The following is a 23,894-nucleotide window of genomic DNA, read 5'->3' on the forward strand; positions in this document are numbered from 1 at the left end:
ACCCAAAGAACGTATTGAACTCTGACCCAGAGTGCAACTGTTTGGCTATAAGAACACATTTATATGAAATTAGTAAAATTTTAACTGTAACAAAGACTGACTGTGATTTACTCAGAGCTATTGTGCACAGAGCCCACTTCCCTTTTATTTCATCCAGTAAATAATTACCAAGAAGCTTGCTTACGTCATACAAATTACATATATTTTTTAATCATCATTAAGCATTCATTTAAAAATGTTCATTGCATGTGAGTGAGGTCATCACTTTGTGTTGAATAGTGGTGGGGACATAAGGGCTGAGATAATTGTCACCAACACAGTAGTTATGGAAAGTTATGTTTTAGTATAAACAGGGTCCGTACTCTTGAAATGAGAGGATTCAAGGAATTTTCAAGGGCAAATTATTAAAACTGTTCTATAGGACCTAAGAAGCAGCAGCAATTACAATTCACCTAAAATTCACAAAACCTGTTTTTGAACTCCAAAGTGCTGCAGCAGATTCTGTGTACCATCCTACCAGGAAAGATGTTTCCAAATTGTGTGTGCAGTTGTGTCTGGTTTGGTTTCCTTGAAACAATGGCTCATGTGCCCATTGGTTTAACCCACCCCACTGTGGTATGATAGATTTTAAACTCACAGTGAGTACATTTACTCAAGTACTCTACTGTAAGTACAACTTTTACTTTACTCTCATATTTACATTTTCTGCTACTTTACACTGTGACCTCACTACAGTTCAGAGGCAAATGTTGTCCGTTTTACTCCACTACATTTATTTGACAACTTTAGTTACTAGTTTCTTTGCAGATTTTGTTAAATAATACAAAATATAATGATGATGTAATATATTATAGATTAAGATAAACACATGCCCAGCAGATTAAGTGTATAGAGTAGTTAAACCACCTGTACCAGCTTCAACATTAGAATAAACACATTATCAGTACTCTTAATCAAATAATATGCATTTTTTTTTAAAATGTGCCACTCTGCATTATAATTACTCTTACTTGCACTTCTAACAGAGTGTTTCTAAACTGTGGCGTTGCTACTTTTACTTACACACTACACACTGCTGATGTGAGTCACTGTATGTGCAAGCGTTGATCTGCACGTTTGGTTGAGCCAGACAGCATTTCTAAAAGCATTTTTGCAACTTTGGACTCCTCAGCATTTTTCACAACTTTAATAATGGGCTTGATGAAATGCAGAGGGTGTGTTCACTGGCGTGCTGCCCACTCTGTAGCCAAAAACTCTCAACTTAACGTAAAACCGCCCCAAATTATCCGGATTATTGATCAGGAGCAGAGCAAAGTTCACCAACAGTTAACCTTGACTTTTTCTGGCCAATCTTAGCCTTAGAGGCGGGGGGATAGAATAGATTATACATATGTGTTCAGTTACTCCGAGAAGCCGGAGTCAGCAGAAGTAGTCCAGCGAAGGAAGAGAGATTTCTCTTTTGTTTTGGGAAAAGATGGTTTCAATTAAATCGCCCTCTCTGGTGCCGGTGTCCCGCGCACAGGCTCTGCTCTGTGTGGTCTGCTTGGCTGTCGCATTCCTCGCCTTCCTGCTGGTCCGTCAGCTCGTCAAACAGAGACGTCCCCCGGGCTTTCCTCCCGGTCCATCTCCCATCCCTGTGATAGGGAACATCCTGTCTCTGGCCACCGAGCCGCACGTCTTCCTCAAGAAGCAGAGCGAGGTTCACGGACAGGTAATGACTCGGACTCTCAGCCCACAGCGCGTTTTGCAAACAGCAACGATATTTAAGTGAGCGCTCTGCAGACTGTGCGGTGCATGACCCTGTGCAAGAGGATTAGGACTTGCGTGACTCACGCATGCACACGTACACACACAGACATCACACGCACGCACTAGAAAGGAGCTATGAAACGAACAAAAAACGAGTCTCGCCCTAACATTTGGCACTTCATCAGAGATTACATGCAGCTTCCTCTGGAGCCACAATGGGCTTTATACTACTTTTTCATACATTCAGTAGTCCTCCTCAAGACCTGTAAACATACTTTAACATGTAAAATTGATGCAGTTGAGGACACAAACTTCCTTTTGGTGAAACATTGTACATTTAAAGTTAACTAATCTGGATATCTCTGTACATGAAGAGATAACCTCTGAAAGGGTCATTCACCGGCTGTCTGTTAGATATCAGGGAAGTTTAACTCATCCTGTATCTTCTGCAACAGGCCTAAAAATAGCACCCTCCTTGACATTTGCATTTAGTTGCATAAAAATGTGTGCAGAGCACAGAAGGATTACCGTGCTTATTTTGGAATGTGTACCTTTCAGATTTTCAGTATAGACCTGGGAGGCATCTTGACTGTGGTGTTAAATGGATATGACTGCGTCAGAGAATGCCTTTACCATCAGAGCGAGGTGTTTGCTGATCGTCCGTCGCTTCCCTTATTCAAGAAAATGACCAAAATGGGCGGTAAGATGATAAGATTGCAGTGCATGCTATTTCTCATGCAACAGTGTGAGTTGAAATGATAAACGTCTTCTGTTTTACATCCAAAGGGCTTCTCAATTGTAAATATGGCAGAGGCTGGATTGAACACCGCAAACTGGCCTGCAACTCTTTCCGATACTTCGGCAGTGGCCAGAGACAGTTTGAGAGGAAGATCTCAGAGGAGTGCATGTTCTTTGTCGATGCCATTGACGAACACAAGGGAAAGCCCTTCAACCCCAAACACCTAGTGACCAATGCTGTGTCCAACATCACCAACCTGATCATCTTTGGACAGCGTTTCACTTACGACGACAGCAACTTCCAGCACATGATCGAGATATTCAGTGAGAACGTGGAGCTGGCGGTGAGTGGCTGGGCTCTCCTCTACAACGCCTTCCCTTGGATTGAGTATATGCCCTTTGGAAAACACCAGAAGCTGTTCCGAAATGCTGCTGAGGTGTATGACTTCTTGCTGCAGGTTATAAACGGTTTTTCACAGGGCAGGGTGCCACATGTACCTCGCCACTATGTAGATGCCTATTTGGATGAGTTGGAGCAGAATGCAGGAGACCCCAACTCCTCTTATTCCTACGAGAACCTCATCTATTCAGTGGGTGAGCTCATTATTGCTGGCACAGAGACCACGACTAACACCCTGCGCTGGACCATGCTGTACATGGCCCTCTACCCCAACATACAAGGTCAGTTATAGAACATTTGGCTTGATGTGATGCACATTTCTAAATTTCCCTCAGGATAAATAAAGTATCTATCGGTCATGGTCATGCAATGAAAAAATGCCTGATGGTGTCTGTTTTTCCTCACAAAGAGAGGGTGCACAGGGAGATCGACAGCGTGCTGCCCAACGGGAGAGCGCCCACTTTGGAGGACAAACAGAAGATGCCGTATGTGGAGGCTGTTCTGCACGAGGTCCTTCGCTTCTGCAACATCGTCCCACTTGGAATTTTCCGTGCCACCTCCCAGGATGCAAACGTCAATGGGTACACAATTCCCAAAGGCACCATGGTGATCACAAACCTCTACTCAGTGCACTTTGATGAGAAGTACTGGAACGATCCAGGAGTTTTCTTACCAGAGAGGTTCCTGGACAGCAACGGCAACTTTGTGAGGCGTGAGGCCTTCCTGCCATTCTCATTAGGTCAGTCTCTTTATGTTTCTCTTAAGTTCAAACAACTCCAGATCCAAATTATTGTGGCTGTAGTCACAGTGACAGTCACCAGTCATTTTCCCACAAATTGTTTCCATAAGTCACATTTAAAGTCACATTGATGACTCTAGGCTCTTATATCTGTTAAGCATTTACAGTATGTCCGTGGTCGACTCCAGAATCAGATGCTGCCAAGCATGGACAAAAAAAATAAAATAAAACTCAGCCAACACACGACTGCGCATCAACAGCAATGAGGTCTTATATACCTTCAATTCTGCCCTTTAATTTTTCTAAGACCCGTCTTCTCCCCATAAAAAGAAAAAAGAAAACTGCATATATCAGATATAAGCACTGAAATCACACTCCAGATCCATCTCTGTATTATAAGAAGATATACATGTGTTACAAAAGGCCCCTTTGTTGAGAATGTAGCAATATAATTTTCAGTTTTCACAACATTTAAATGTTCTATATATTCCATTTTGATCAAAGTACATTGGTCCTATCAGTCAATTCAAAACAGATGTGCTTATAATTGAATAGGTAAGAATGTTTTCTTTGGCCGGACCATCATTTTTCACTGGGTCCCTCTGCAAAAAGCCTATGGGATTTTTCAATTGGATTTTGAATTATTGCAGAAAATAAGCTCTGTGGCAAACACAAGTTTATGATACTTACACGTTTCATACAGCAAGATAATCTTCACAGGTGAACGCAACGTGTTATATGTCATAGAAAAAAACGTTAAAATCTCTTGCGCCTGACGTATCCACAGATCTAATTTCAGACATTTCAATTTCAGGCACTGTATTATCTCATAACAAGTTCCTGTAGTATGGAGTATGAAGAAGAGCCCTTTCTGTCAGTAGCAGTTTTTGACAGTGTCTTTGCTTGTATTCAGATTTGTATGAAGATTTGACTAAATTATCCAGATGTTGCGTCTGCTGTGTGTGTGTATGATAAAGTGAGTCTAAATCAAACAATCTTCTTTTCTCAGGGAGGCGTCACTGTCTGGGTGAACAGCTGGCCAGGATGGAGATGTTCCTCTTTTTCACTACTCTGTTACAGAGGTTTCATCTTCAATTCCCTCCAGGAACCATTCCCACTGTCACTCCCAAACTGGGCATGACCTTACAGCCCAAACCTTACTCCATCTGTGCAGTCCGCAGGCAACAGAGAAGTCCCAGCTTAGGAGACACTCCTTATCACAAGTAGTCAAGCAAGCATTTATTGACAGCTTGTTCAACCTTGCAAGCCAGAGTTTTACTATTTTGCACAGCAATGCAACCACATGATGCAGGTGCATAAAACTTTATCACACTGGATTGTATTGTCCTGTTATGGTGCATGACAGTTTTTCCAAAGGACTTTCAGTGGCAAATGTAGCTCTTTACATATGGACATGTGATTCCAGTTTCTATCAGATTATTTTACTTAGCAATATGCATGTTTGCACAATCCTTTTCAGCAGCAGGGCAGGTGAAAGTCTGTGCTGAAAGGACATCCTGGGAACAAAAGTGTGCTATTGATTCAGTTCTCTGTAGCTCAGAGTTACTCTGAGCCCAGACATTGAAATGTCTATGAACCTTGGTGAAGGACATGATGGGTTAGGTATGTGTCAATGATTAATAGTAAGTACACCTATGATGGTTCATAGCCCTGCCTTCTCAGGACAGCTTCAGGCCAGACAAATGACACCACTGGATCGTACGTGTGCGGCAAATTCAGACTTTCTGAGAAAGTTCTGAATTCTGCGTATTGGAGCTGGACGCGGGCCAAGATTCCCATCGCGTGGACTGACTGTGACCTCTTCTCCAGGGATAGAGCTATTTAGGAAATGTGACTCTTCAGTTGCAACCCTGGTGGATTTCTAGAAACTGACTATGCAACACTGGTTTCTGCTAAATGGTGCTTATCAGTACTGACGAAGTACTACATTTATGTTTGAGGTTAACTATGTTTGTCGTTTTTTGCAATACTTGTGGTATGAGTTTTTTTTTTTTTGTGTATTCATAAAAGTTATTGAAAGCTTGCACTGTTGTCTTTTAGCCACTGCTTAATTTCTAAAACCTAACTCTGAAATGTACCAAGATCTTATATAATTGTATTACTCATGTGTTATCCACACATTAAGGCCCGAGATAATCTCATTTAATACTTGCAGAATCATTTCCAAATCAAGACTTTTGAGTTACAGGACATCCAACAAATTAATTATCATCATCTGTACTCATGAAGGGGCAGCTATGTGTCACCCAAGCAGATTGCAACAAACTGAATACCCCTCACCTCACACTCCCCCACGGTGGACACCTAAAACGCAAACAGCTTTGTCTGGTGACAGTGGCTACGTTAGTCACACTAACTTTCCACCATTATTTGGAATATGAAAATATTCAGAATTTGATACAGGTCATGTAAACAACATATTCCATTCGGATATTCCTAATAGGCCTTATTCCAAACATAGCACAACATATGGAATATGTCACTATTATTCTTGTTTTAGGAGCATCTTTGGACACGTGTACAGCGCATACGGAATATGCTCCTCAAGTTTTTTGCAGCAGTTGATGACACTTGCCTGTTTACAGCTGACTATCAGCTCTGTGCATTGTAAACAAGACAGCTAACAGCCTGCAAAGCTGTAGAGAGTTTATATGCAAAAGGGTGACAACGAGGGTTCGTCACGGGAGCAACATGACTGCATTTTGAAAAAGAAGTCAATTCTTCCAAAGTGCTTAAATTGGAAGTGCATCATTACATTAATCTGGGAATGTGCAGCTGCATTTAACAGGAATATTAGTGGAATATACAATCTGGATATAATTCTGAATATTATATTCCATTTCTGCCGATAGATCCTCTTAAATCCTACATACTGGACCTTTAAGGGCTCTGTGTATCCACTCAGGTGTTTTCAGTTACTACGGCTGAGCAGACCTCTGCTCAGGTTGAAGTTCGGTGAAGTTATGCAGGGTATCATGCCCTAGTACAAATAATAAGGAGGTAAGCTGTCCCATAATACCAGTGCAACATAAGTAAGAGTGAAGGAGATGTCAATCAAAGTTTGTACACACCGCCCCACTGTCCTGAGAGGAGATCAGATCAGGATTATAAGTGAAAACACCTGTGTGGTTGTACTGTTAAGGGACTTTACGGCTGTTAAAGATATTCATATGGGGTGACATGGACAAAACAAAGTGTTGTGTAATATATATTGTGAGTTCACACAGACACACACACAGCAATAAAAATAAATGAGAACTTCTGATACTTTAGGGATGGTGTTTTATGACAGCTATAAATAACAACAAAATCAGTTGCCCCCACAATGTAGATAAGGGTGAATGGTTACATTAGACAAACGTACGTATATTGATGCTACATAAGGGTAACAACCATTCATAGATGTATTTATGGCACAATCATCAGAGGACACTGTGGTTTGAGAGACTGCAGAGTGAGAAGCCAACAAACTTTTACAACTTAATGAGCCGGAATATGTCGGGTCGGGAGCTACCGAGGCTTTATGATCCAGCACGGGGTCCATGTGAAAAAACTGACGACACAGTTGTCAGAATGTATATGGCTCTGACCTGAGTCCAACTCTGACTCTCGCCACCGTCACTGCCACTTTGAGCCTGGTGGAATATTTGACTCGAGGTGTGTTTCTCTTGCATGAACAGTACTGGAGCCCAGAGAGAGAGGTTGCCAATCAGCGTATCACAGCCCACAAACTACTGTATGTAGGTAAAGTTTGGCACTAGTTGGGTCGACTGAGACGACAGTGATAGAGAGAGAGATAATGAAGGATACAAGAGTGGTTATGATACAGAACAGGGAGAGGCTGGAACCAAGTGAAAAAAAATCAAAACACCAAACCCCACAGTTCCACACATGTAAATAGAAGAAGATAAAAACTCTGGAAACACAATGGTAATTACAGGATCTCAATGTACAATATGTCAGCTGCGTGTAGAAAACAGATGCATTCATTTTATTATTTAAAAAATATATATTTATATGCACATACTCTTTTGTACAGCGGCTAAACACTTGTTTGGTATTAAAATGTGCACACCTGTATCTAGTTTTTGTCTTTAAATATTACTATCTCGATTTACACTGCTTACTTAACATGTTCTCCAGAGAGTTTGATTTAATAAGGTGATAAAGGAGCTATAGGCAACAATTCTGCCTTCCCTTTCATAAAAAGTCTTATTCTAGTGGAATGCCAAGAGTTCTTAGAGACAAAAATAGAGAACTAGTAGTTTTTTAACCTGCCTTGTGGCATGTCGTAATATATATACGAATATATTTATATAATAAACAAAACCAAAGTGAAATGAAACCCTGGATCCCTTCTTTACACACTGGCCGAGTTATGGGTTTGGCAAAAACCAAAAAAAAAAAAACAACAACAAAAAATTAGGAAAAAGAGAGTTGGGTGAGCTTTTGCCTCCTGCCTGAGACACAGATGAATAGATGTTTGAAACAATACAGAAAACTTTGAATTCAAAGAAAAAAACATTACCCCAATATTGTGTTATAGAACTGCAAAACTGTATAATGTGTTGTGTTGCTGCAGTCTGCTGACAATCCAGATAAGCTTTTCTCCAGTGAGGTTGTAGAAAGGTTGAGGAAACAGTGTACGAATGGCCGAGAGACAGCACTTATACTGTATGCTCCTCCGTCACAGAGGATTTCAATTGCTTCAATTTGTTTGTAGTCAAGTTGTTCATTAAGAGATTCCCAACTACTTCATTCACCTAGATTTTAATTTTCTTAGTCTTTAAAGTGTATTTCATATCAATGACATAAATCCTTGCAAAATAATTATTCAACTTTTGCGTGAATCCTGAGTAACCTTTAAAAAAATACTTCAAAAAAAAGGAGGAAAATGAAGAATCCATTCATTGGAACAGCACTCCTGATCTGAATGCGACGTGTTAAACACCAGAGGGCATTTCACTGATTAGAACTGAAAGGACGCACAAACATACACACACAAATTACATACTAAAATAATTAAAAATGTGCTCTCTTTCTCCCTACTCATTCTCTCTATCACATTCCCGCCAAAAATATTCACACACTCAAACAAAATGAAGCTAGGAGAGTCAAAGAATCCAAAAAAATAAAAATAAAAGACGGGTGGTACACATGAGTAAAAGCATCAAAAATGATGCAGATATAATGCTATTAATCAGTCAACATTTCAATAATGTCTCTGTGACTGAGTCTGATACAGTGTTTCGTGTCGCCAGCTAGGAGAGAGAACTACACAAGCCTAGGCTCTGGGCCGATGTGGACTCAGTAAAGGTTCAGACAGGCACATTTGATATATATATATGTATATATATAATCCAAAAATATACCTGACATTGAGGCTGAAACAGTCTCAGTCTCTTGTCTTTCCATGTTTGAACTGTTCACTTTGGTAAAGGGTATCAATCACTTCATGATGTCGCTTGCTTCATTATTTTTCCTCTACCTTTCATTCTTAAATAGGAGGAATTGTTTTGTACCTAAGGGAGGTTGTAAGCGCTTTGCATTCAAGGCAGCATCACAGCCAGGTCACCATGGAGGGCAAGTTAATGCTGGACCCCCGTCTTCTGCACCTTCCTCCTCAGTTCTGGTGCTTTCTTTTTTTATTCTCGGTGCACTCGACTCTCCATGGGGGGAAAAGTGCATAGGAGTTGGGCTCCCACCGTTGCAGCAAGGATCCGCTCACAGTAGTAAGGCCTTTTTTGTTTCTCCAAAAACAATGTGACTGCTTAAGCATCTGAGTGTCTGCACAGTGAATCTTTTATTATGTGTGTGTTTGTGTGTGTGTGTGTGTGTGTGTGTGTGTGTGTGTGTGTGTGAGACAGAGAGAGAGAGGGAGCAAAATGTGTTTTATGTGCATTTGTCAACTGTCTGCGTTTGTGTTTATGTTTGTGAAAGGCAGGTGGTCGAGGGACTCGTGTCCTTGTACTGCCTCTCCTCTTCTTTTTTAACACATCTCTGTTCTTTCCTTCGTCCTGCTGCTACTGACGCTCCTCTCCCTCCTCCTCCTCCTGGATGACCTGGATGTCATCTGACGGGGAGGTGGGCAGGTTGGCCGGCAGGCTGTCGGGCTGCTGCTGTTTGCCGAGCTCTTTGCTCTTCTCCTCCTCCTCGATGGTCTTCTTCCACACCTTGTGGTTCTCCGTCAGGTGCTGCATGATGCTGCAGAACAGCCTGCGGCGACCCTTCCTCCTTTCTGCGACACAGCAAACAAAGAAATGTTTCAGAAAATCTAGATTAGCCTACTGTAAATCTGTTGCATATAACAAACTGTTGGTGTCTCACTTGGTGCCAGCTCATCCTCTAGCTCATCGTCCTCATCCTCTTCTTCATCAGTGTCCGTGTCCACCTGCCCCTCCTCGTCGTCTTCATCTGATCCCTCTTCGTTAATCCAGTGGCCAGGAAGTAGGCCGGCAGCATCGTAGGAGTTACAAAGTGGTCCTACAATATGAGTGATGAAGGACTCCTGTAGCTTTGCCAGCTGCGGGGAGGAGCGATCCATGAAGGGGCTGATGGGTAATCCCAACCTAGCCTCCTCATCTCCCTGCAAATTAAAAACAAAGAGGACAGTTAAAAATGTTCTCGATAAGTCTGATACTATATCACAATCACACTGTCTGACTCATTGTCGTTTACAGGGGCTCTATGTTACAATTTGTGGCTATTTACATTAATCACCTTTTTATTGGCCATCTGGAGCAGATTGTAACGTGATGTGAAAAATGTGATCTTTCCCGTCTCTCTTGCTTGCCTATACAAGCCTGTGGACAATTTGTTTAAGTTGCTGAGTTAATGCTGCTGGACTGTGGATTTATGTGTGAAGGAAAGTTCAAAGAGCAACTTTAATTTTATTTTAATTTCCCATGCAGGAAAAATAAAGACTGAACTCTGTTGAAAGGATCTCCTTGGATTTTTAAAAGGACTTTCTTCTAAGTGATATTCTAATTGGTATATGTTTCTGAAGTCTGCATCTCTGAGATGTAATAATGAGGGATTCTTAGATGTTTTTGTCCCTTTTTTTTGTCCCTTATGGTGTTTGACCTTGTTTCTTGTACTTGTAACCTTCATGTTTAGATGAGGGTGAGGTTGTTGAAAGGGTTAATTAGATAAAAATGTGACACTTGGTGTTTGTGGTTGGAATGGGGTTACTTTAGGGCAGGAATGCCCAAAGTGGGGCCTGAGGGCCAAAGTTGGACCACATACAGTAACGTTCGATTTGGGCCTCCCAATGTTTGCAGCAAAAAAAAATATTAATAATTATTATGAAGGGCCACTATGTAGTTTTGGAGAAGAAATTCAAACTCAGAATTTTAATATTTACAATATTAATGAGGTAATAATACAAACTCAGAAATATGTATTTTTTTTGTTGCTGTTCTCAGAGGATAATCAGGTCCCCAGAACGCTGTTTGAAGCTAGAAAGGTGGCAGAGTCGGCCAAATATATACAAAGTAAAACAGTTTGAAATGATGTTGTCCTTTACAGAGTTTGTTTGTTTAGTTTGTTTAGGCATAAAAACAGTCATTGAAGATCTTTCTCCTCTGATTAAAACTTCTTCCCCAAAACTACACAGTGCACCTTTTGATTAACAATAATCGCTCTTTATGCCGTTTTATTTTATGTGAGGTAATATTTGTATTTGTAGGATCCTTAATTATTAGTTGTTTCTCATAACCTGAGCACAGCAGACAGTGACACTTAAGAGTGAAGCAGGAAGTCGGTCAATTTGAGGGAAATGGGGGTCCTCGTATCATTTTGCATCTTAACAATACAATTGATTTTGGTTTTGGTCCCTGAAATACAGTAGTCTGGGGTATAAAAACAAGTGACATCATTTCATTTAAAAAAAGTGAGAGTGTAGAAATTGGTATTTTGTGCGGGGGCAACACCACTGTCGTAAAAACAAATCCCAGGTCTGTAACAATTTGTCAGACGTCACGTAGGTGCTAACTACAAACAAAACTCATTACATCATAATAATGTTATGTGATGAAAACTTGGATGTTGAAGTAAACATGTAACGCTGTGATCCTACCCTCTCACTGAAGTTACATAGTGCAGAAACAAGTGACAGAGACACCATTCACCCTATCACAAGACACTGTACCATCAACATGATTCTGAAGCTGTTATTTTAAGATAAAAGTTACATAATGCTGCTTTAAGGTCATGGTCAGCTTTAAAAAAGAAAGCTATATAAAGACAGAATAAAATGGTCTGTGTTCATTAAATACACTCGGCAACATCAGCCTGCAGTCTGTACCTGCTCATAAAACTCATTGACGATGCCTTCTGTCCACTTGAGGTGCAGGTCACGGACTTTGGCCGGCCCATTGATATCTGCCAACTTTATACACACTTGGCACACCAGCAGTCTGTCGTTCTCATTGGTCCAATCAATTCCTGGACTGTTCACATCATTCACCTGTGAACAACCAAACAAAGATGGATGGAACTTATTAAAACTGGTCAACTGACTTATTCTGTGTCCGTTATGCTGAGGACTGCTTAACTCAATTTTAGCGTTCCAGCCTCCTCATGTTTCAATCAATATTTCAATAAACAGTTAATGATTTATTCAATCAATTAAGATTTCTTCATCTCAGACCTTAGAATTGAACTCAGCCAGGAAGTCAAAGTGCTTCTTGAGGTCTGTGGCCAGTATAGCCTCTATGACAAGGAAGCGAAAACGCTTGAACTCCACGTGATCCAGGTTGACCAGGAAGTTAAACTCTGGCCGAGACAGGTAGAGGCTCCAGGCAGCCGCAGCATGGTGGTTCTCCAGCACCGACCTGTCATTGTACAGCACAGCCTACAGTGCACAGGAGGGGGAAAAGCCAAGTGGTGAGAGAGGAGAAAGATGGCACACTAAGAAAACTCCTACAATTTCCTGAAAAATGTCAGTAATAAATTTGCTTACATAATGTGTCTGGATATGTGTTACACAATTTGTAATGGGTTTAAAAATAGCATAAAAGATAAAAAGGACATGAGGGCATTTGGTTATGAAAGTAGAAATGTAACAGGCTCAAGCCCAAGTCTAGCTGAAGGGAGAAGCGGGTTAATAGCAGTTACGAGGACATTAGATACCTCGAAAAGCTTTAAAGAGCCTTTTAACAGACACGAAGGTTGTCAACATCATTAGCAATCAATAGGTTCATGGTTCTCTTTCCTTTCTTTTAACCCACTTTCCTGGGACCCAGACAGAGGAAGTGTTATCACTGGACATGTTGTAAAAATACAATATTTAAACTGGGGCACACGGTTGACCTTTTCACCCCCTCGTTTGGATGACTGACCACAGTGAGAGACCACAATGGGATTAACTGGCCATGTGTTGAGGAGGTAATCTAATCATAGAGTTAAATTAATGAGTTTATATGCTCTCCATTTGAGACACAGTTTGTAGAGATTACTTTGTTGCACTTTATAATAATGGTAAAAATCATGTGTTTAAGTAATTACAACATAATGCATGACTCGTGATGATTTAATGCAGGATGTATCATGAATTTCTTTTGCTGACCATTCACTTAATGTGATTAATTTGCACTTAATAGATCATCACTTAAGGACTGTTTATTAAGAGGTACTTCATACATTAATTGATATGTGAATTAATAAGCTGAATTCCAGTTCAATTGAACTTTATTTCAGACTCATGTATTTGAGCAGCCTCTCTCGAAGAATCTGGTCATCAAATGCAAATATTTAAAAAATAAATATTGATAAAGTTATGTAAATAAACTGTTGCAAGTGAAATCCAGCCAACTTGATTCAGAAAAATGTGTTTAAACTGGTTCCCTATAACGTTTAGACTGGTTCCCTATAACCCTCGCTTTCACTATGCTATTCCATCTGCCACGGGACTCTTTTTTACGGAGAAACAAAGGTGGAATTACGGCACAGAAGAAGTGCGTCTTCCATTGCACAACCAAAGCAGGTAGAGGCTCCTTTTCCCCACTCACTATCCCCAGGTAACGGTGGAACAACTGCAATAACTGAGGAAACTCTACATGGCAAAAAAAAAAACTTTCTTGATGGAGGCAAAGACAGCAAAGAGGCAGAGTGACAGAAACTGAGCTAAAACTAAAGTGAACTGACGGGCATTCACAAGATGGAGAACACCTTTGTTGATAAGTGTATCTCCTTACCACCAGGACTGGAGAAGGTTCAAAACCAACATTCCTTCTACTGCCTACTTATTATTACAACCTGATGTTTTACTCCTAAAGATCAGGGTTTCTAAATCAAATTGGGAGTCTCACAGTTGTTAGCTGTTGTTGCCGTTAGCAGTAGCCCTATTGCTAACGCTGTCTTTTCTACAGCAGCGACAACAGTGATACCACTGGGAAATGCTTGGAGGGGGGATTTGAAAAGTTGTGTGTTTCCGCTTTAAGTATATGGTGACCTGTACCCTTATTAAAACACCACCCACCCCCCATTTTTTTTTTTAATCAGTTATTAATAATAACTAGAGAAACCTCTAATACAACAAGATTCAAGTTGAGTTTATAGTGAAATAAAGATTGGCAAGATAGCATCAGCAAACTTTGATTAACAACCACTGGCTTAGCCTTGTGAAACATGGAAGCGTGTAAGTAAAAGTCATGTAAGGAAAATGTTGACTAAGAAGTTAAAGATTAACTGGAGACATAAGGTTCCTTTAGGATACTAATGCATGAGGACAAAACCCCATTTCCAGTGAACTTCTCTCAGTTTTGTTTTTAGGCAGCCAGAATCAAAATTAGGAATTAATATGTAATAATTCAAAGAAAGAAGCGCAGGATATGGTTTTGGCTCCCCATGTGGCACATGTGTGGGCTTGATCACTTGTGACTATTTGTGCTGAGTCGCAGTTTTCCTCTGGTCGGTTGGAACCAGAGAAAAAACAGACATGCAGCATCCACCAGGGGCCACTCAGACAGACTCTTGTCACTGCTGCAGAGAAACAGCCATGTGATTGTTTGTACAGAGAGCTTGTCTCGGGGGCAAGACGTCAATCGTGATATTTGCACTTGGGTCTGTTGGTCTTGAAAGAACAAATATTCCTGTTAGGAGGCAGGCTGCAAACACTGACCCTTACTGTGGAGTGGATAACTTCCAAGAGGGCAGACAAAGGCCTGAACGCTGATACTGCAGCACATGCACAGTACAAAACTGTAGATTGCTTCATTATTATCCATGGAGGGTAGTGTTTATTCTTTTCTTGCTCTATCGAAAGCTTGGGCAACTGCAATATTAAGGCATGTGCATATTAATATAATGCACAAGTGTAAGAGAATAGTGCTTACAATTTCAAGAGGATTTAGAAAGTCCAGGATTGTTCAGGTGTACACAAAGTCCAGGACCAATGTTCCTGGTGTCATCAACTTATTGGGTATATATGCAGACTGGGTTAGGGGCCACTGAGAAAGTGTCTGGGGGGAGGTTAATCCCACGGCTATAGTTACTTATGGAGTGTTTATACTTGTATCTTCCCACACAGTTTTGAACAGTTGTGGTGAAATGTCATTTTGCCTCAACCCGTATTTTGAACATCTGATCCTCTGTTTCTGTAAACACGAGTATGTTTATGCGTCCCAGTGAGCAAAAGTAAGTTTGTCGACTCGATCTACAACACTTTCAAAATACCAATAAATGCTGCAGGTTACCTGATGTGCATTAGTGGCTACTAGAAAGGCATTTGTGCGACCGGGGTGGTCATAGTCGTGCATTGCAGCTGCTACATAAAGGGCCATGAGCTCCAGGGCGGGGATGTTCCAGGCCAGGCAGCCGTAGCTGTCATCTGAAATCGAGGAGCTTTTGGAGGAGGCGTAGGATATCCTGCCCGGAGAGATCCCACTGTCTGAATCTGGAACATGACAACATACAAAATGGATGTCAATAAATGTCATCAATGTGTAGACCAATGCTGTTATTGTAAAATCAGGTTGGAATTGTATTTTTTCTACAAATAACCCTGACTTTCCCCTATGATTTAAGAAAACTTTGTATTGAATGCAAAGCATGATGGGAAAGATAGAAACTGTTAAATATCACCATATATACCTGCACACCTGTTCTATTCCCATTTTTTCATTATTTCACGCGATTTCTCACATCACTGCCATTTTCTCATCAAATGACAGCTGTTTAAGCAGAGTGGGAGATATCGGTGGATAATCCTCAGGTCATTTCTAATGGACCTAAATATCATCAGCAGAGAGGAGTCTGGGAATCTCTGCATTTTAAACCATCTGTGTTCTGTAGAGTAAAAGCCATAAAAGAAGTCAGAATCAGTCAGAATTACTGTATTTCTGACATCAAAGGCTGGCTAAATAATGATAGGTCCAAGATTTCTTCGAATCACCTGGTAAGAAGTGTGTACACCACTACAGTTTTAGGCAAGGATGATTCTGCACACTTTAAAATACGCAATATCTCTTTATTTGGTGCTGAATTCCCAAAGTGAGAAATATTACTCAGATTTTTCTTAGAAGGTGTGTGAAGACTTCTCTACTTCTTCTCTCAATTACTTCTCTCAATCTCTTTCAACCTCAAACAAGTAAGAAGCCAGATTTTTTTTCAGATATTCCAATTATTCAGATGTTAATACTCAAAAGGACAACTTTCTCCTCGAGTTGACCAAGTCAAAACATTTTTTATGGTGCAATTGGTGAATATGGCGCACCTCAAAAAAGTAGCACACCTATATATACGCTGTTCAGGTGACACCTAAAGACTAATAATGTTTAGGGGGATTTGTTTTTTTCTTAAGTTTAACTTTGCAATTATTTATCAACCTGCCTGAAGCTATCAAATAATCTGACTTTTCATTTGGTAGACCAAAATGTCTAACGAATTAATGATTGTTTTCCATGACAGGCACATTTTGACGTTTTTACTCTCTGAGGAGGCCACTCGGAACAACAATGAACAAACCAATAGGAGTAATCTGTTCCACCGGCTAACATCGGCACTACACGTCAAAGATTATAAGATGCAATAATGTATTCAGCCCCAAACGATTAACCAGATCATAACCTGTTTTTCCACAAAATGTAACAACAATCTGTGAATGAGTTTATGATGTGTCACTTGTGTTTACCTGTGTCACTTCCTGTCACATGCTCGCTGTGAATCTGCTGGAACCCAGGGATTGGTCGAGTGGTCAGGTACCAGACAGCATGGAGCACATCAGTAGCATGGACCCGGTTATGATCTGTAACCATAACAGTTTAAAAGAGACTATATTCACTACGAACACCAGCAATAATTTCATACACCAGATCAAACATGGCTGACTAAGGCTGAATCTTAGCTTGGTCATAAAAATGGCTACTTAATTCATCCAATAGTATGCATTAAGATCCTGAGAAAACTAATTTTCTCCATCACTCACAAGGTATGTCCCTGTAGCCACTTTCCAGAGCACAGAAGTACGTCATGAACTCCCTCACAGGGATCTTGAAAATTTCGAACAGACATGTATCCTGGAAAAGGGTGTACGTCACCTGCGGAAACACAAGCCAGCTTGAGTGAAGCACCAATCACAACACCAGGTATTTATACTTTATACTACTTTTTTCACATATGCAGTAGTACTCCCCAAGACCTGTAAACACACTTTAAGGTGTATAATTGGTGGAGTCACCCTTTGAACGATTTTTCAGGAGTGGAAAGACAGACCAATTGAAACATCTACGACTATAGCCACATGAGGTGCTTGTTTGGTGGCTGTTTGTACTAACATAGCTGAGGATCCTCCCAGTCTTCCCTCCTGTTTTGTCCACCAGGTCAAAGATCTGGAAGTTCCAGGTGTTCATCCTCTCCATGACGGCCTCCTGGTCCTCCAGCATGGGATCTAGTCTGAACTCCTGCTCACCCTGGACACGATAAGAAAATGCACAGAATAGTTGTAGAGATCATCACACGTATCATTTCCACTGATACATGATGTTCTGAATATTATGCAAAAACCTGCATTATACAAACCTGAAATAGTCTGACACATAGACTACACTTATCAAAGGATATTTGTAAAATGATTGAGGTTTCAACTTTCAAGTGTTCATGAGCAAACACTGATTCCCTTTATGTTTAATCATAACAAGCAAGCCTAAAAAAAGTAAGAGCTAAATGTCTGAAATGCAATTATGGCAGGTGGGACTGATTCAGTCGCTTACAGGAGGTAAAGATACAAAAACATGACAAATGGAATACAGTAATTGTTCCATCAAACAGTTCATAGAAGATGTCTGACACACCACTGATTCCTGAGTCTGCTGGTCTGTGCCCGGGCTCTTCTCCTTCTCCTCTTCCTCTGTCTGCCCCTGGTTCCCTGCAGCATCCGGCCTCCTGTCCTCAGACACGTCTGCCTCCACACTCTCCTCCCTGATCAGAGGCTCTCCTGTGTACTCCAGCCCTTCACCTGCTGCATACACAAAAGCTCAGTGAGTGGCAAGCCCATGAGTGTATGGACATACGCACACACACCTACATGTCATTCATTCATTCATATTTGGTTTATTTTGCACATTTTGGTGTATGATTTCTAAAACAATCGTACAAAACTCATAATACACTTTTACCAACAGAACAGTGGCAAGAAGAGGAAAAACTTGTATTACCTGCCCCTTTCTGAGTAAAAATATGTTACTAAAGATACAGATGGCCAACACTTCTACGTTCACCTCTTCACACTACTTTCATGTGAATTTTAAACTGAATTACATTAATTGATTTACCCTAAAAGTATTTGATTGAGCTTTAGATACTAAACTAGGGGCGCCTAGTTTAGTATCTAACCCACTCAGTTGGTGGAGTGTACTCCCCACATGCAGAGGCTGTGTCCTTGCCATAGCAGCCCAGGGTTCAGGTCCGACCTGTGGCCCTTTGCTGCATGTGGATCCCCCTCTCTCTCTCATCCCATTTCCTGTCAACTCTTTCCTGTCCAATAAAGCCGTGGAAAACGGGCAAAAATTTTTACATAAAAAAGTTACTAGACTAGTATATCACAAGTATACCACAGAGATCAGTTACATCTTTTTTAAAAACTTATTTTACTTGCCTAAAATGGGTACAGACGGGTTTTAAATTTAAGGAAAAACCTAAATTAATGAGTGGAGAAACATGACAAATGCACATGCTGTAATACAGGACTCGAGGGGCCATTTAACGATTTGATGAGAAGAAAAGAAAAATTAAAACTTAAACTGGCTACCAGAAGACACACGCTAACAGGCCAACATGGCTGATAGTGATTGTAGACAAATACAGAAAAATCAAAGCTTCAGTGTGTAAGTCTAGCAATTAAACAAAATTTGACATTTTTACATTTACATATATTAAATGTATCAATATCAACACCTTTTTGGGATAAAACCGAAAATATATAAAATGTGAAAGGTCTTCCTCTGTCTGTTTGTGCATCAATAGCATTATTGTTGGCGTCCAGCAGAGGGCAGCATTAACCCCCCAAAATGCTTTATGAAGTATGTCCCTAACAATATCAATACCTAACACTATACAATACTAACTCCGGTCCCGATTGTCTGCCACCTCTCTTCTATTACTCTGTATAATGTGCATTAAATTAATTAATAGTAACTGTATGTACCTGAGCGCCTGCGTTGAGATTCACTGCTGAACAGTTGATGAGATTCCCCTGTTTCACTGGAAACTCCCTTTTGCATCTGACGACCACAGCTAGAACAGACAGACACAACAATGACAGTTGTAGTATTTAATCTATTGTTATAAAAGACACAGTAAGATACAACGTCAGCACTGCAGGCCTCACCTGGTGCACAGAGAGAAGGTGGAGCTACGAAAGGCCTGCTGGAAATCAGGTGAGCTGAGGGTGTAGCCCAGCGGCTTGTGCAGGTTTAGATTGACGCTTGGCTTTGTTAGGAAGTCAGCCGTGTCCGGAAACTCCACAGGCGGTCGAGTGACGAGGGAGGATGAGGAACCTGTACCGACTATTGGGGAACAGTGGGTTGGTGAGGTGACTGGGCTCAGGCTCGGAGACGTGCCTAAAGAGGATGAAGGGAAAGGCATGTGATTCGGTCAAAACATGAGCAATTAATTAAAATGTCTTCGGGAGGGTTTATGGTGAAGTTTTACCTGCTCTCCTGGGCCCTGCATGGTAGGTGAGGGTAACAGAGGACGACCTCTGCTTGGGAATGGTGAGCAGGTTTGCATTGGGCCCGTTAGACAGACCTGGGCTGGAGTACAAAACACACATATTCAACACTGGCTCTAAAAAAATAACTTCTAAGTTAGATAGACAGATACAAGGAATACTGTGAAGCTGTATCACTGTCAGGTGACACTATCCTCAGTAAAGGCAGAACAAAAAAACATAGTAAGCGTCAACTCAAAGAAACTCATCAACCACATCAGCTATTCATCTACTGCCATCCTGTGGAGACATATAGACACTACACCTCAGTGGTGTTAGAGTAAATTGTGCATTTTCAGGTGATTCCAGAACCTTAAAGTTGTGGCTAATTAAGATGCAGGACATATACACTCATCACTTCAGATTCACTTAATCAGATTAAATCAGATGTTATTGTGCAATAAACATCCCAAATTATGTGTCATGATGGCATTAAAGATGCGTCACCTCCTTTTCAGTATACTTGCATCAACCTGGCTGAGGCAACATATGGCAAAATAAAACAATTGCTAAAACAACAGATGTTGTCTTTTCAAGGATTTCCATTACCAGTAAGAACCCTGATACTTACATTTTATTTGTTTGTTAACGGTTAATATCAGGGTCCAGTCTGTCCTACGAAGCAGGATTTGTGGGTTAGCTAGCAAACTCTGTGCTTTTAAGTCTCACACAAACGGCTACAAAACCACAACAAAGGCAGCAGAGCAAACCTGCAGCTGTTTTGATCACAGTTCAAATTAAGAAAGTGACCTCCTCACAGTATGGACGGTGAAAAGTACTGAAGATAACAGAGTGTCATGTTTACAAAACAGTCAAATAACTTTACTTTTCATAATAATTTTAGTGTATCAAATCGGACATATATTAAAAGTTTGTAGTACAACTAATGCTCCACGCTGGTTATTGAAGTAACACGTAATAATAGGGAACATGAGGCAACTTGATGAGTAGTAAATCTTTAGACTCAGTATATAATAATATACTGTAGCTGTGATATACTTTAGTTTGGTGATTTAACTGTCAAATAATGACAACAAACATGTCATGTTCTCAATAAACATGATTAATACATAGTTGGCCTGGTTTCTTGGTTAAGTGCACTATTTTTATTACTATTCTTATAATAAAGATGATCTCTTGGTTTTTACGACTCACTGAGGCCCATTCTAACTTTTTTCAGGCTGACAAAAAACACAGGTGCTGCTGATCCTCCTGCGGAAAACCACAGCTGGAGTACGTGCAAGAACAGCCATCAGTCTAACCCAAAAGTAAAGTGTGCAGTTGTGTTTGTGTTGCTACCTGGTCAAGTTGAGGTCAGGGTGGGGTCTCTTGCCGTTGTTGCGTTCCCAGCGTGAAGAGGCGGAATCGAGAGGAGGGAGTATGGAGCACGAGGAGGAGGTGGAGCTCCGCCTGGGCTGAGGGGTGGGGAGGCTGTTTCTGCTGCTCAGACCCTGATGGAGAAAGGAAGTCTCCACTCTAGATGTATGTTTTATACACAAGCTGAAGATGCTGGTCGTGTTACAGGGACAACATTATCGCACTGAAAAGTGGTGAGTATTTGTTCATTTCGGCCATGTTGAGACTGACAACAGCACTGCAGAGAGCTAGACTGGCACTAAGTAAAACGCATACCTCTGCCAAGGCCCAACAGTTCCCTTTAACTAAATCGACCCGAATCCAATATCAAATTAAACATATTGAAATTTGCTTGATCCAGATTTGTAGATTAATTGTTCATACTGGACCAATTTAAAAAAATGTTGTCCAATTAGTCATTCAGTCACAAAAACATGGGAAGATAAGGGCCAGCCTGAAAAATACTGAAGTTACCCTTTGAGTATCTAAGTGAGCTCCTTCAGTCCTGGGACTTTCTAACTGGATTACTCATCTTTTTTAATGTATCATAATGCTTGTACCCACCTTAATGGTTTTCCTGTCACTCCTCTCTACAGAGTCCTCTACCTCGTCGCAGGGGTAGAAACCTGGGAAGGGGGTGAAGGGGTTGACCCTGGGGCGGCACGAGCCTGAAAATGTCCCCATGAGGCTGGAAACGCTGCGCAGAGATGCGATGGTTTGTGGTGCCAGAGACGAGTCCATCAGCAGGTCCGACACCAGGTTCCTGGCCTCGTTGATGACCGAAAGATCCACGCCATTGCCACTCACTGCACCCTGTCATACGTACATCAGACAGATTAGAGAACAGGGTAGCAAACTGTCTGTGTACCAATACTTTGCTATAGTGAAGAGGACTGTGTGCTGGGTTTTTGTTATAAAAATGTTTGAAGGAAAGTTTCAGTTACTGATGAAGATCCCTGACAGGTCTCTACACATCTTCACTCATTCCTCTTCTCTTCCTCTAGCCTCTTACACAACAGAAGGGGTAACTATCTAGAGCTCATATGAGAAGTCAAGTTCTGTGCTGATATCTAATGTGAAATCCCATAAATTATGAGAGCAGTCTTACACAAAATAGGTGTAATCCTTGAGGTTTCTAGGGCAGGTTTCATGAAAAATGGGAAAAATGTTCTGGCAGGCTTGACCCTGTCTAACAGGAACAAATACTGATTTTTTTGGGTCTGTGTCAGTTAAATTCTTTGACAGATTACACACATAGTTCAAACAAGACAAAGAATGTCTGAGTAAGATAAAATGTGGCATGACGACGGTTGCAAGGTCACAGTATGCCAAGTTTTACACAATGTGTATTCTGCCTGACTGAAAAAAATGAGGAAAAGGGACTGAATGTCCCAAAGGTGACTTATAGACAGCTATTATTGGTGGACTACAGACTATGAAGCATGCTCAACATGAAAGAAGTACAAAAAAACACAGTGCTGACCTGATACTGTGGCTTGTACCAGTGTTTCAGATCCCAGTCCCACAAGATCATCTGAAAAACAGACAAAAAGACACATCGACTGTCAGTCAAATGGCATCACTGAATATGCGGTTGTGCATAACAGAGTATATGAAACATATTTCACATGAAAGAGCACAATACTGACTAATTTTCAAAGGTAAATGATGACAGGGTTGTTACATTTCTAATAATTAAAGGATTTTTTATTTACATGAGTGATTGTGTAGAAGAAACACCAGGTTATGTTGACTGAAAAGATGTTTTGTTTAGTACATGCAAATTCAAACATACTCCTAACCTTAAAAAACAATATAACAGTAAGCGTTTTCCAAATTTCCAAAACCATAAGGCACTGACCTATGCTCCACTTCAAGCAAGCTGCCTTATGACTTTCCAGCGAGGGCACTTGCAGGTCAGCAACTAGCTGCTAACCGCTAGTCTATTCTGCCTGTTATCCAAACACACAGTGTAGTAACAGTTTACATGAAGGATTTCCTGCACCACATGATGCACTTTCTAACTACAGGTATGCGAATGCACGCTGCAGACTGAGGCCTTTCACTGAAAGCAAAAGAAGAAAAAATGCAAAACCCCAAAAACCACCACGGTACGTCTACAATGGAGCTATGAGATCTTATCTGCCTCAAACTACGTCAACCGGCAGCATTTCCACGCTATCTTTTAGTAACCAAACAGGAGCTCTCACACATTACGGCAGTGTGTAGTCAAAGTTGGTGCAGGTTGTGTAACACTAAGTTGTTGGACCTGAAATGACCTAATCCTCCAGCTCAGGTAAAAATGAAATACAAATTTGTTAGAAATGAATTAGTTAAGATAGGAATTAAGTAGGTTTGAAACACAATCCAACCGATTTCCTTAACATGTGCATTTTATTTTTTCTGACACTGCCTATTTGTGGCAGAAATCAGGTGACAAAATGTCATGTTAGTTAGTTTTGTATTAGTCTTGATGGCAACTGTTAAACAAAAACAACCACAACCTTTACAATCAATCAATCACATCCTCAGCAGGATTTCGGTGATTAAAAACAGAACGCCACAGACACCAGTAAGCTGTTGATTTCAGCTCTACCTTCAGGTTTTAACAGGGAGAAATACAGCAGTTTTTCTTTTATAGGGCCATTGTGCAGTCTCACCCCACACCACAAGGGGGAGAGACG

At 40.8% G+C, this 23,894-nt stretch overlaps 2 protein-coding genes across 4 annotated transcripts in view; one reads left to right on the forward strand and one right to left on the reverse strand.

Annotated features, from left to right (window-relative positions):
• Positions 1-1,395: 1,395 nt before the first annotated feature.
• On the forward strand, positions 1,396-6,914 carry cyp2r1 (cytochrome P450, family 2, subfamily R, polypeptide 1). Its single transcript, XM_073464024.1, has 5 exons — positions 1,396-1,711; positions 2,308-2,449; positions 2,536-3,168; positions 3,297-3,626; positions 4,636-6,914. Exons 1-5 carry the CDS (start codon positions 1,475-1,477, stop codon positions 4,851-4,853), a joined length of 1,560 nt encoding a protein of 519 aa, XP_073320125.1. The 5' UTR covers positions 1,396-1,474; the 3' UTR covers positions 4,854-6,914.
• Positions 6,913-23,894, reverse strand: part of pde3b (phosphodiesterase 3B) — a 49,092-nt gene continuing 32,110 nt past the window's right edge. The window contains exons 2-16 of one of the 3 annotated variants that reach the window (XM_073464022.1): positions 22,694-22,744; positions 21,775-22,023; positions 21,154-21,305; positions 19,797-19,897; positions 19,474-19,705; positions 19,291-19,379; positions 17,939-18,102; positions 17,423-17,557; positions 17,074-17,185; positions 16,780-16,893; positions 15,344-15,543; positions 12,298-12,501; positions 11,953-12,114; positions 9,975-10,233; positions 6,913-9,885 (exon numbers count right to left, since the gene is read on the reverse strand). In XM_073464022.1, the coding sequence (XP_073320123.1) occupies positions 9,671-9,885; positions 9,975-10,233; positions 11,953-12,114; positions 12,298-12,501; positions 15,344-15,543; positions 16,780-16,893; positions 17,074-17,185; positions 17,423-17,557; positions 17,939-18,102; positions 19,291-19,379; positions 19,474-19,705; positions 19,797-19,897; positions 21,154-21,305; positions 21,775-22,023; positions 22,694-22,744 (2,439 nt within the window). In that variant the 3' untranslated portion in view covers positions 6,913-9,670. Of the gene's footprint in view, positions 9,886-9,974; positions 10,234-11,952; positions 12,115-12,297; positions 12,502-15,343; positions 15,544-16,779; positions 16,894-17,073; positions 17,186-17,422; positions 17,558-17,938; positions 18,106-19,290; positions 19,380-19,473; positions 19,706-19,796; positions 19,898-21,153; positions 21,306-21,774; positions 22,024-22,693; positions 22,745-23,894 lie in introns of all 3 variants that reach the window. The other 2 variants (XM_073464023.1, XM_073464021.1) reach the window with 2 other exon arrangements.

The sequence above is a fragment of the Pagrus major genome, chromosome 4 (genome assembly GCF_040436345.1).
Source record: "Pagrus major chromosome 4, Pma_NU_1.0".
NCBI classification, from domain to species: Eukaryota; Metazoa; Chordata; class Actinopteri; order Spariformes; family Sparidae; genus Pagrus; species Pagrus major.